The sequence below is a fragment of the Beta vulgaris genome, chromosome 9 (genome assembly GCF_026745355.1).
Source record: "Beta vulgaris subsp. vulgaris cultivar EL10 chromosome 9, EL10.2, whole genome shotgun sequence".
In the NCBI taxonomy this organism is placed as follows: domain Eukaryota; kingdom Viridiplantae; phylum Streptophyta; class Magnoliopsida; order Caryophyllales; family Amaranthaceae; genus Beta; species Beta vulgaris.
Window position 1 is genome coordinate 13,354,371 of NC_079210.1, and position 12,518 is coordinate 13,366,888.

At 36.2% G+C, this 12,518-nt stretch overlaps 2 protein-coding genes across 2 annotated transcripts; both read right to left on the bottom strand.

The window, feature by feature from the left end:
• Nucleotides 1-5,354: 5,354 nt before the first annotated feature.
• Nucleotides 5,355-6,005, bottom strand: LOC125493768 (uncharacterized). Its single transcript, XM_048637284.1, has one exon. The coding sequence runs from the start codon at nt 6,003-6,005 to the stop codon at nt 5,355-5,357; it is 651 nt and encodes a 216-aa protein (XP_048493241.1).
• Nucleotides 6,006-6,119: 114 nt separating this feature from the next.
• LOC125493767 (uncharacterized) lies at nt 6,120-6,752 on the bottom strand. Its single transcript, XM_048637283.1, has one exon. The coding sequence runs from the start codon at nt 6,750-6,752 to the stop codon at nt 6,120-6,122; it is 633 nt and encodes a 210-aa protein (XP_048493240.1).
• Between the last annotated feature and the right edge of the window lie 5,766 nt (nt 6,753-12,518).

Sequence of the window (12,518 nt, forward strand, 5' to 3'; positions counted from 1 at the left end):
TACAGGTTGGATCATCAATCAAATCCAACTTTTCTATGGGAGGATGGTCAATAAAGTCTTCGTATTAAGCAATTTTGTTGGACTTTATGGAGCATTTGGTTGTATCGAATCCATTAACTTAATACAAGTAGCTCTATATAACTCGATCATAGTTCAGTATGCCTAAACTAATTAAGCCAACGTATCATAGTTTGTTTATAGTAAATTACTATGACCATTTAATAATTAAACTAATCAATCTTCATTATCAATCATAATCTATTATTAGCAATTGTCATATTAGTCAAATGTCAAATCCTTCAAGAAACATTTACCTTGAGTTAGTATGAATATGTATATATTGGATTTGTGGATTTGTTAAATTAAATGGATATGGAAAATGAAGGTAAGTATTGGTATCTCTCAAAAGATTAATTATAAGATTTGATAAAATCATCAAGGATTTTATGTGGGTGTCAAAACATCTAGGCTATTAGACATCTTTTATTTGATGTTTTTACTCTCATTTTCTATGATAGATGTATCCTCAAGGTGGTAATATTGAAATAATGATGCCTTCTATGATAGCTTGACATCTTGTATTTGAAGTTTCACTATAAATGTAAGAAATATCATTTAAAATGGTGATGACTTCATATTTATAAGGCTTTTCAGAACTAGTATTTGGTAACATGAGACAGGATTCGGGGCTTATGTTAAGAGGTACGAACGTCTAGAACTTGTCTTCTCTTACGTTATAAAGAACGACCTCTTACTAAATGCGTTATTTTCCATTTTTAAGTAATCATGGCTATTCATTAAGAAAGTAATATACATAATTTACACATGCACATTCAACCATTTTTTATTTAATAGAGCCAATATATCATTTGTATATGGTAGGTTTGAACATTGAAATTGCACTATGTACCAATCATTGCGGGATTGAATTCACTAATGGATCAAAACTTTCATAATCCGATCTGTGTCTAATCCTAAATGGCAATTCCACTAGGGACGCAAAAAACAAGAAACATGGTTTTTGAATAGACTACAAATAACTCTCCTATACAAATCCATTTGGATTGAGGTACTCACTCCAATTAGGGGGCGTTTGGTTCGTAGGTTGGTATGGGTTTGGAATCAGGAATGAAATAAGGGTGGTATGGGGTTGGAACTTGATTCCTAATATATACCATGTATTTCGTTTAATTCTGGAATCAAAATGATCCCCATACCTAGTGTTTGGTTTAAAATGTCTCTCGAATCAAGAATGAAATTAGTATTACATTTTGTCTTATGTCTTGTTTTGAATCAATCAATTGTGATACTATAAAGTAATTCTAATCTTTTTATTTTATTTATACAATTCTTTAATTATCTGAAATCATTATTGTAGAATTTTAAAATACTAGAAGATTAGAGCATATAATACAAAAACAAGCTTCCAAACTACAAATGTTCACAACTACAAGACAAATCATTATGCCAGATTGTCCTCTTATTCCCAAAATTCTAACAAAGGTCCACTCATAATAAATTTGTAGAACAAAAAAACAACTACTTAATATGGTTCTACAAAAACTAGGCATTACGGCTTCATAAGTCAAGTACCACTTCTTTCTTCCAATCATCATTAAGACTTGAAAAGAAAACATCCATCTGGCTTGGATTTTATGAAAACAAACTCGCAGCTCTAATCAAACCAAATATTCTAAGAGCTACAAAAAAAATAAAACAACAAACACCATATCTGCCTATCTAGATCTCTCCATGAGTTAAACAAAGTTTCTGCTAAGTTGTTCCTAAATGTAGTCCAAGTATTTGATGATTGGACTTGACTGATATAATAATCCATCACTCTCGGAACTATCACTCTCGTCCATATCCTTGACGACCTCAAGATCTGGGGCATGCATTTTCGAATTAGATTATGTAATAAAGGACATGCACTAACTAGACGACCTTGGGTGCAGATTGAAAAAAAGGAGGGACTTCTTAGAATTCCCCATCTTCCTTTGAACAAGCCAAAATTTCTCTCAATTACATTCCTTGCTTTTGAATGTTTCATATTGAAGTACTCCTCTGAACTTATTGGTTGTCGATCCCCCATTCTTTCAAGTGATAGCGATGTCCTCGATAAGGTGCAAGAAATCCCTCACAATTGGTGTAGCCAGCATCTACTAAATAGTAACAACCTTGAAATACAAAAAAAAGTTTTATTACTAATTTTGATATAGTTAGTTGAGGGGATCATTGTCAAATAATTATATTATTCTTTTATAATCTTTACTTTAAGGTACCTTTAAACCAATAGGTCTGGATATTGCGTCTCGTAGAACACGACCATCATGTGCAGTTCCTTCCCAACCAGGCAAGACAAACACAAATTCCATAGTGGTGTGGATAACCTAAGACATTCATTGTAAGGTTGCCTTTTCTTGTTCGATATCGTCTCCTCTCCTCATTTGCAACATGGACTCTAACAAATGTACCATCTAGGGCTCCTAAGCAATTCTACAATAAATTTTTTTGTAGAGGTTTATATACTTAGATGCCCAACAATGTTATTTGTTAATAAATTAAGAAAATAATTTTTATTATAAAGTGTTACTTGAAATCTTTCCATCTGCTACTCTCGTAAGGTATTGGGGTACGTTTTTTGTATAAATGACGATGTAACTTTAGATAGGCAAGGAGACATAGATTGAATTGTCTACTAAGACTTTGTCCACTTCTAAGGAAATACGTTCCTTGTGACCTTTTTTTTTTTTATGATGGCCCAATGTATACAAGAACATAGCTCCTATCTCTTCTAAGCTCATATTTTGAGTACCTCGTAATCCACCAATATCCCTAACCATCCCACAAAGTACACTAAATGTGTATCTATTTATTCACAATTCACTCCTACAAGCAACATCACTATCCTTGATCAATGCATTCAAATTATCTAATCTACGACGTTTTTTATCAGTTAGGTGCATTCTACGTAGATTTACACCTATACTACATAGCTCTAGATACATGATAGTTGCAGAGTTAATAATAACCAATGAAGTTACAAGTAGCTCCATTTGTCTCCTCCTCCTTCTCAAGAATAATCCACATTTTTCCATTATTTTTGTAATTGATCACATAATTATAAGTAGTTGTGAGTATTAACTTTAATGAATTAACAAAAATAAGAATAAATCTGAAATTCTACAAGACTAGTAGTCATATATTACTAAATCTTCTACTTAGAATTGTCACATAATAAATATGCACTTTTTATTCTGTAAAAAAAAATAGCACTAATATCAAGAACCTAACACACAAGAAGTAATATAGAACACAAAAACATAGCACTAAGACCACCATAAATATAGAGCACTAATACCAATATACCACCATATTCGATATCACCAATACACCATCAAACCAAATAATATGTTCAATTGGTACCAATTCTTATCAACAACCCTCTTCCTTTTCTTCTTACTTATACATTGACTTTTATTACTTGCTGCAAATAGTGGAATGGTAGAAAGTATGGAATACAGTTATGATTGCGACTTTAATAATAGTTGCATATTTTAGTATACAGATTACAAATTTTCAATCAGAATCACTATCAATATCCTAACCAATACTAGCACTAATAAGCACTTAAGAATTAATAGACAAAAAAAAATTGCAGTAGAAGAGACTAGAGAGAATAATGGAGTACATAGAGTTTAGGGCTTTGGCCACTAGGCAGTATCACGGGGACGAGGATGAACAACGCTCCTTTTTATTTCTGTGCAACAAGATGTTTTATCTTAAATAATTAATGATACGTTGGGTTAGTATGAGCCAAAGCCATCCCCCATGGGTTTCTAAACTCCATACCTCATGGGTTTAAGGTATTAGTTTTAAAATCAAAATTTTACTAACCAAACACTACGTATGGGTTTAGCCCATTCTAAACCCATACCTCATACTTATATTTTGTGAACCAAACACCCCCTTAGTGATACCAAATAGGTTTGAGGTAATCACTCCAATTAATGATATTAATTAAGGTTGAGATAACCACTTCAACTAGTGATACCATTAAAGTTCGAGGTAATCGATTAGTGATACCAAGTAACGTTGAGGTTCTCATTCCAATTACGATACCTATTAAGGTTGAGGTAACCACGTCAATTAGTGATGCTAATAAGATTAAGGTAACCACTTAATTAGTGATACCATATAAGGTTGAGGTAACCACTTCAATAGTGATACTAATTAAGGTTGAAGTAATCACTCCAATTAGTAATACTGATCTTATTTCCTAACTGATGACCTTTTTGGTTAATAGGATTTCTAAGAAGTAGTATTCTTAATGTAAATTTTAAAAATCTTCTTATAAGATTATTATTTTATTTTGAGTAGAATGGTCAATTTGAAATGGACTTTGGAGGTTATGTGTTTTGCTTAACGAAATTTGGCCATTTAAATTAGACACTTTGAATGGCCTAAAATCAATTGTGATATACACAATTACTTATCTAATTATGTCAACTTGTAAATTAAATCCATTTGAAGATTATGGACAACAAATAATTTTTTTTATAAATGTAAGTTGGATCATCATACGATTAAACTCAGCTAGATTTATAATTTTTCCTTCGATTTGATATTATGATATATTAGGTCTATGCAATATTCTAACATTGGCTGCTCATGTTATTCAAAATAAATGACTTATGAAATTATTTATGAAAACCATGCATAAATATCTCCATATTTTTTTGTTAATTGAGTGGTCTAATAACTATTTATAATACTAGTTATTACAAAATCTATTACAGCACTAATGAACGTCTATAATAATCTTCAATCTTGTCTTCATCATAACGCTCCTTGATCTTCATCTCCCCATAATAACTTTAGCATTTATGAATTAAAGTTTGATTATATAAACTTATAAAAAGTAGCAGATTAATTAGATTTTCTTATTTAATTTCATATGATTATTTTTAATTTTAAGGTAGGTAATGATAATGACTCATTTAGAATAACTTTAAGAAATTCCTTATATAGACTCATTGATTCATAACTATCCTTTTTTATATGAATGAATTATTTCTTTTAATGAAGTTGAAAACTAGACAAATCCTCTTGGATTTTTCCATATTAATTATATTTTGCATTTAACAACTTCTTGAATAGTGCATGAAACTTGTGTGTGTGTGTATATATATATATATATATATATATAAGTCGAATGATTAACACTTGAATCATATTTCATTGTAGAAAATAGATGTTTTATTAATAATGCATTAAACAAGAGCAACAAAGACAACATATTATTAAATAGATTAACACCGAAGCTGTTAAAATAAAACAACACTACGCCTTAATTAAAGCATGGTTTCTCCGAATTTCATCCAAATATTTTCCACTAGGTCTGACTTGAGGTGATCATGCATGGGTTTGTCACGAACTCGAACTCTATTAGTCATATATGTTTGCAAGTTTGCAATGCGATTCTCACTAGTTTTGTATCTAAAAGGTTCATCGACATTTGGCGTATTTTGATGACATGAACTAGGACGTGGAGGTTCCTCATAATCATTGGGATCATAATGACGGGAATATGAATCTCGTTCATCTTCAACTATCATGTTATGAATAATAATGCAAGCGATTATTATTTTCCCTAACATCTCTCTATCATGAGCTAAAGCAGATTGATGAACTATAGCAAATCGAGCTTGTAATACTCCAAATGCACGTTCCACATCTTCTCGTAAACCCTCTTGACATTGGGCAAAAAGACTTTTCTTCTGATTCCGTGGAAGGTTTATTCTGGGTATAAAAGCTGCCCACCGAGGATATATACCGTCGGTGAGGTAATATCCCATATCGTATTGGTTGTCATTTACAACATAGTTAACTGGAGGTGCACGACCTTCAAAAACATCGTTAAACAATGGAGATCTATCAAGAACGTTAATATCATCACCACCTACTTGGTGTTCCCAAGAAAGCATGCCAAATCCACAAATCATATGAGGTAATGGCTTCTAGAATCAATGTCGGCTTACCAGGTCTTCCAGAATACATTCCTTTATACTGAGTCGGGGAATTTTTCCACTGCAAGTGCATGCAATCAATACAACCCATCATGCCAGGTGATCCCCATTGTTCAGCTGCAAATAATAATCTATTTCAGTAGGTTGTCTCAGATATTCATCACTAAAGTGGGAGACAACACCTTCAACAAAAAGTTGCAATGAATCTCTTGCAAGAGACGCACTAATTCGTAGATGATTGTCCACTGAATCAAATGATGTGTCGTATGCTAACAATCGTATAGCTGTTGTGCACTTTTGTAATCCAGAAGCACCAAGTCTACCAGTGGCATCTGGCCTATGTTTGAAGAATTCATTACGAGTAGTTAAGACTTCCCCTATACGGAGGAAGACATATTTTTGCATGCGAAATCTTCGGCGGAAATAATTTGGAGGGAAGATAGGATTATCTGCAAAGTAATCACTCCATAAGCGGTCGGGTCCACTTTCACGATCTCTTGGAACTAGAGTCCTAGGTGCCCTAGGAACTTGATTGACCGCGGCGTATATTTCAGCTGGATTGGCCATTATGAAGCCATCCATCATATGATCCATCATATGGTTTGCTTGTCTACGCCTTTCATAACGTCTTCTATAATTTGCTTGATTAGAATTGGCAAGATCATCAGAATTGGAGGAGTCGGAAGTTGAAATATGGCTTTTATAACTTGATTCAAACGACATTTTTTAGTGTGTATGTATGAACGTTCTTGTGTGAAAGGATGAGTGTAGTAAGCTTAGCATCAAACTAAATTTATATATAGACATGATGTCTATCATTACTGCCATCAAATAATGATATTTTTTAAATCCTCCAAAAATTGAAAGGTCATTTTGTCATATTTTATCATTAAAGATACATAATAATGCATCTGAAAATTGCAGTGAGTAGTCATTCCTACATTTGTTTGTTTTCTTGCAAGTTATGAATATTATTGCATCTAATCACCAACATTGAGTAGTAGAGTTGGGCATGATATTTTCAGCCCATGATTTTCTCTCTCCTATTATTAGAGGGTACTTAGTCGTTGTCCTTCAATGGGTTTTTGAGGAGAAAGGTAGGAAAAGTACTACTATAATAATAGGAGAGAGAAAATCATGGGCTGAAAATATCATACCCAGCTCTTCCCCATGAGCCACAAGGAAAGAGGAGCAAAGATCATTTCTCTCTCACCTCTTGCTTTACACATGGAAGTGAGGTAAAAAATTGCCAACAACTCCAAGCATCCAAGGGTCTTTATTTTCTCAATCTAACGATTGAGATTTGTGATGATTTTTTTCACCGTTACATACCTTTTAGCATTGTAACGTTAATATTGCTACTTTATAACTGTTCTTTTTTCAAAAAAAGGTCTACAACAGATTTTTTTTTTCCTTCTACAAATGAAGACCAACATTTGATATACTTTCATATACTCCTTCTTTTACTCTACTTTCATACACTCCTATTCTAATAATCTACTTGTTATTTGTTTCAAATACAATTATTTGCTTTATAAAAATCTATCCACTCTCCAAAGATAATATTATCTCATAAGAAATGAATCCAAAAAGTGGAAGAAAAAACACCCCTCAAAATCCAAAAAGGCCACACAATCTCAAACTAATCCAAACTATTCTCAATTGGATCTCAATTTTGAATTGCAACCCAACTCACAAAATTTTTCAGAGTATCAAAATTATGTCATGCATATCTTAGGTTCCCCTAATCAAAACAACCAATCACAATGCCCTAACACAATTTAAATTTCTCAAATCCAAATTCGTTCATCCAATTTTCTATAAATTCAATCGAAAAATTTCAATATCCTCGATCTGACTCGGTATTTCCTATGTCTAAACATTTTCAGTCATTGGTAGGTGGAGAGCCACTTCTAGACTTCGGTATTCATTGTGATCTCATGCTGCATCAGTAGAAGGTGATGATGATGATGAAAAAGACAAGATTGAGGACAATGATGGTGAAGATGGAGACACACAAGCTGAAAAAATGTCTAGACAATTTTGGTCGCGCGCTGAAGAAGAAGTCGTCGTAAAATCATGGCTGCAGGTTAGTACAGATAAATATGTTGGTAAGAACCAAAAGGGAAATATGTTTTGGGGTAGAGTTACTGATACATTTGACCAAGTTAGTAATATAGAAACATACTCCCTCCGCTTTTATCTATTTACTACATTCTTGTTTACACAAGAATTTAGGAAATGTCTCTTTCATCCTTTTTTGATGTACTTTTTGACCCCTTTAGCATTAAATAAGGTGGAAAAAAGGGAAAAAGTAGTACTTTTTGGTGGAACAAGAGGGGAAACAAATATAATACTATTACTTTTTGGTGGGCCAAGTCTCCTAATAAGGAAATGTAGCAAATAAAATAAAAAAAGCAACCCGCCTTTTTTGAAAAATGTAGCAAATAAATAAAAGCAGAGGGAGTATGTTGGGAAGAAAGGGTTCAATGGATTAAGGAGTCCGATTTATTAAAGGAGAGAGAATTGGAGCCCCTTAGAAGTCGTTGGAAGAGAATTAATGCAAGTGTTTCAAAGTTTGTTGGAGCATATGTTCATGCTGAGGCAAGGAGAACAAGCGGTCTTTGATGATGATGTTATGAAGACTACATTTGCCATATACAAGAGCGACTCAAAGAGACATGCAGAGTTTCAAGACAAGCATTGTTGGGAAATTCTAAGGGGGTCAGACCAATGGAAGCTTATTGGGAGTACTGTCAAGAAATGCAAGAAGAGAAGACGACAATCCAAGAAGGTGGCTCTAAAAGGTTTCAACTTAATGAAGATGGTAACTTCTCCACTTCAACTGACCAAAATACACCAACTAGTGGTGATTGTTCCATCCAGCCTCCTAGTGATAGGTTTGTAAAAAATAAAGGTAAGGGTAAGGGAAAAGTTATGAACATGCCTTCAAAGGCATTTCAACAATGGATGAATTCGGTATCTGAGATGAATTTGTCGAGGACAAGTGAAACTGAAATGGAACTTGCTAGGCTAAAACGTGATAGAGATATCGAAAGTGAAAGGGTGCAACTAGAGAGAGAAGGTATTAGTGAAACAAAGAAAGATTAATTTGGAGTTATTCAAAGTCCTTTCATCAAAGGCATACCTAACTGAAGAAGAAGAGGAATTGAAAAATAATCTTGTTAAGGTTTTATTTCCAGGATAAGTAATTTGGGAGTTCTATTTGTACTTAAGTTATTTTAATTAGACGTTATCTGCGTAAGCTTTATTTATACTTGAGTTGTTTTAATTAGACTCTATATATTTGTGTAAGCTCTATTTGTACTTAAGTTGTTTTAATTAGATGCTATCTATTTGTGTAAGCTCTTGTATGAACGCATTATTATTAGTTAACTAGTGTGTGGCCCGGGCGATGCCCCGACTCCATACATTGAGTACTTTATTTTTTATTTGCATTTGAGAAAGTTTCAAACTCTTTTCTCCTGTCTTTTTTCATTAATTTTTCATATTTAAATGAGGGATTTACATATTAATATGGAGAGTTATCTCACAACTCATTGCTAGTTAAGATGGTAATGAGTGAAATTTTCAACTTAGGAGGTCTAGTGTTCGAATCCTCCTCCATGCATTTTGATTCCATTCATTACTTGAATGGATAATAAAATAATGCTAGAAAAAAGGGAGGAGTGACACGTGGCACATAGACTTTCTTAGGAACGCTTTTTAATATATTAGTATAGATGTTTATGTGTTGAAAAAATTGATTCCAAAATTGTTGGTTTTTTACTTCATTAATAAATTTAAGTTGTACATGAAGTGACTACCCATATGCATGCAGTCAAATTTATTGCTCTATTTACAGCTACATGAAAAGTGACTAGTCAACCTTTAGAAAAAAGACTACTCAATGTTGGTGATCAGATGCAATAATATTCATAACTTGCAAGAAAATAAACAAATGTAGGAATGACTACTCACTGCAATTTTCATATGCATTATTATGTATCTTTAATGATAAAATCTGACAAATGGCCTTTCAATTTTTGGAGCATTATTGTTTTGGAGGATTTTAAAAAAATATCATTATTTGATGGCAACAATGATAGACATCATGTCTATATATAAATTTAGTTTGATGCTAAGCTTTACTACACTCATCCTTTCACACAAGAACGTGCATACATACACACTAAAAAATGTCATTTGAATCAAGTTATAAAAGCCAAATTTCAACTTCTGACTCCTCCAAGACGAAGCTGAGCAAGCCTTCGCTGACCTCAAGAATCACTTGGCATCTTTGCCCAAACTGATCTCCCCCTTGCCGGGGGAACCCCTGTTTATCTACTTGGCTGTCTCGGACTACGCTCTTAGCGCCGTCCTGATAGCCGAGCGAGAAGGAAAGCAACATCCTGTTACTTCATCAGCCACGCCTATAGGGGGGCCGAGGCGAAGTACAGCGATGTTGAGAAAATGGTCTTTGCCTTGGTATGGCGAGCCGGAAGCTCAAGCCCTATTTTCAAGACACCCATCAAAGTCCTAACCGGACAACCGCTCCGGAAGCTTATTGAAAATAGAAATCATCGAGTCGGATGAGTGATTGGGCGACCAGTTAGCAGATTTTGGGCTCGAGTTCGAGCCCCGAAGAGCCATCAAGGCCCAAGCACTCGCTGACTTCATCACTGAATGCGCAACTCGACCCCCGGTCGGATCGCAAGAGGAGTGGGAATTGCTTGTTGATGGATCATCCACAAAGAGTGGTTGTGGAGCCGGGTTGGTCATCAAACCCCGGTCGGAGAAAAAATTGAATATGCTGTTAAGTTCGAATTTCTCGGATCTAACAATGAAGCCGAGTATGAGGCTCTCATCCTCGGAATACAGCTATGCATCCTAGCTGGGGCAACCTCAATCATAGCCAAGTCCGACTCACAACTATAGTGGGTCAGATTTCCGGAGACTATGAGGCCAAGAGGAACAACATGAGGATGTACTTGGCCAAAGCCCGAGCTGTCATTGCAAGGTTGTCCGGATTCCGGATTACCACATCCCTCGCTCGGAAAATCAGCAGCAGATGCATTGGCTCGGATGGCTAGTTCTGCTGAGGGTCGGCCCCAGAACCATAACTTGGGAAGTGTTGAAGGAGCCTAGCATAAATGCCAAAGAGCAGCTCGTACTCAATCGATCCTCAAACTGGATGGGTGAAATTGTGGAGTACTTGCGAGACGGGACCTTACCCAGGATCCTAAAGAAGCCGACCGGATTAAGCATAAGTCGGTTGGTTCCTTTGGCATGAAAGGCAGCTCTATAAAAAGTCTTTCACTCATCCCCTCCTCAAGTGTATAACTCCCGAGGAAGGAAATTATGTCCTCCGGGAAATACACCAAGGAGCCTGCGGAAGCCATCAAGGGGGTCGAACTATAGCCGGAAAGGCGCTAAGAGCAGGTACTATTGGCCTACTTGAAAGCTGATGCCTCGGACTTAGTCCGACGGTGTCCCTCCTGCCAGATTCACTCGGACATTCCAAGGGCGCCTGCCACTCCCCTCACCACTATTCAAGCAGTCCTGCCCTTCGACAAGTGGGGCATGGACCTGCTCGGACCTTTCCCTCCGGCTTCTGGGCAAAGGAAGTTCCTAATTGTGGCTATTGATTATTTCACCAAGTGGACGAAGCCGAGCCACTGGCGTCAATTACTGACAAGCAGGTTCAGTTGTTCATATGGAGGAATATCATTACCCGGTTCGGAATTCCAAGAGCCTTGGTATCAGACAATGGCCGACAGTTCAACAGCGGGCCGACTCGAGAGTACTGTTCCCGGTTCGGCATTCAAACCAGGTTCTCGGCGGTCTCACGCCCTCAGACCAACGGGCAAGCCGAGTCGGCTAATAAAATTGTCCTAAAAGGTATCAAGAAATCCCTTGATCGCAGCTAAAGGGCATGGGTAGACGACCTACCTGGAGTACTCTGGTCGGCTCGAACACGGTGAAAGAAGCCACGGGGCACTTCCCTTTCGGCTTGGTCTATGGAAGCGAGCTGTCCTTCCGGTCGAGGTGGGAATCCCTCCCCTCGGATGACATTCTATGAGTTCGACCAAAATAGAAGAAGAAAAGCCCTCAACTTAGACCTATTGCCAGAAACCCGAGGCAATGCTTTGCTACAAGCCATCCGGTACAAGCAAAGAATCACAAGGCATTTAACGCGCGAGTAAAGCCTCGGCCAATCAGTCTAGGCGACTGGGTCGTCCGAAAGGTCGAAGCCACCGGACTTTCCCATCTCAAAGGGAAGTTGGGGGCAAATTGGGACGGCCCTTACAAGGTTACAGAAATCATCAAGCCAGGGACATTCCGACTCGAATCTCCCGAAGGGGTCCCCTGGCTCGCCTTGGAACCTAGACATCTCAAAAGATTCTATGTTAACTTCTTTTTCGTTACTTGCACTAGGGGCATGATGTAAGGCCAGCATACCTGGTCGGTTTAGCAAGCAAATCAAAT

Excerpts from the sequence above, each read along its gene's own strand:
- LOC125493768 (XM_048637284.1), bottom strand. The coding sequence starts at position 6,005 with ATGATTTGTGGATTTGGCATGCTTTCTTGGGAACACCAAGTAGGTGGT.
- LOC125493767 (XM_048637283.1), bottom strand. The coding sequence starts at position 6,752 with ATGTCGTTTGAATCAAGTTATAAAAGCCATATTTCAACTTCCGACTCC.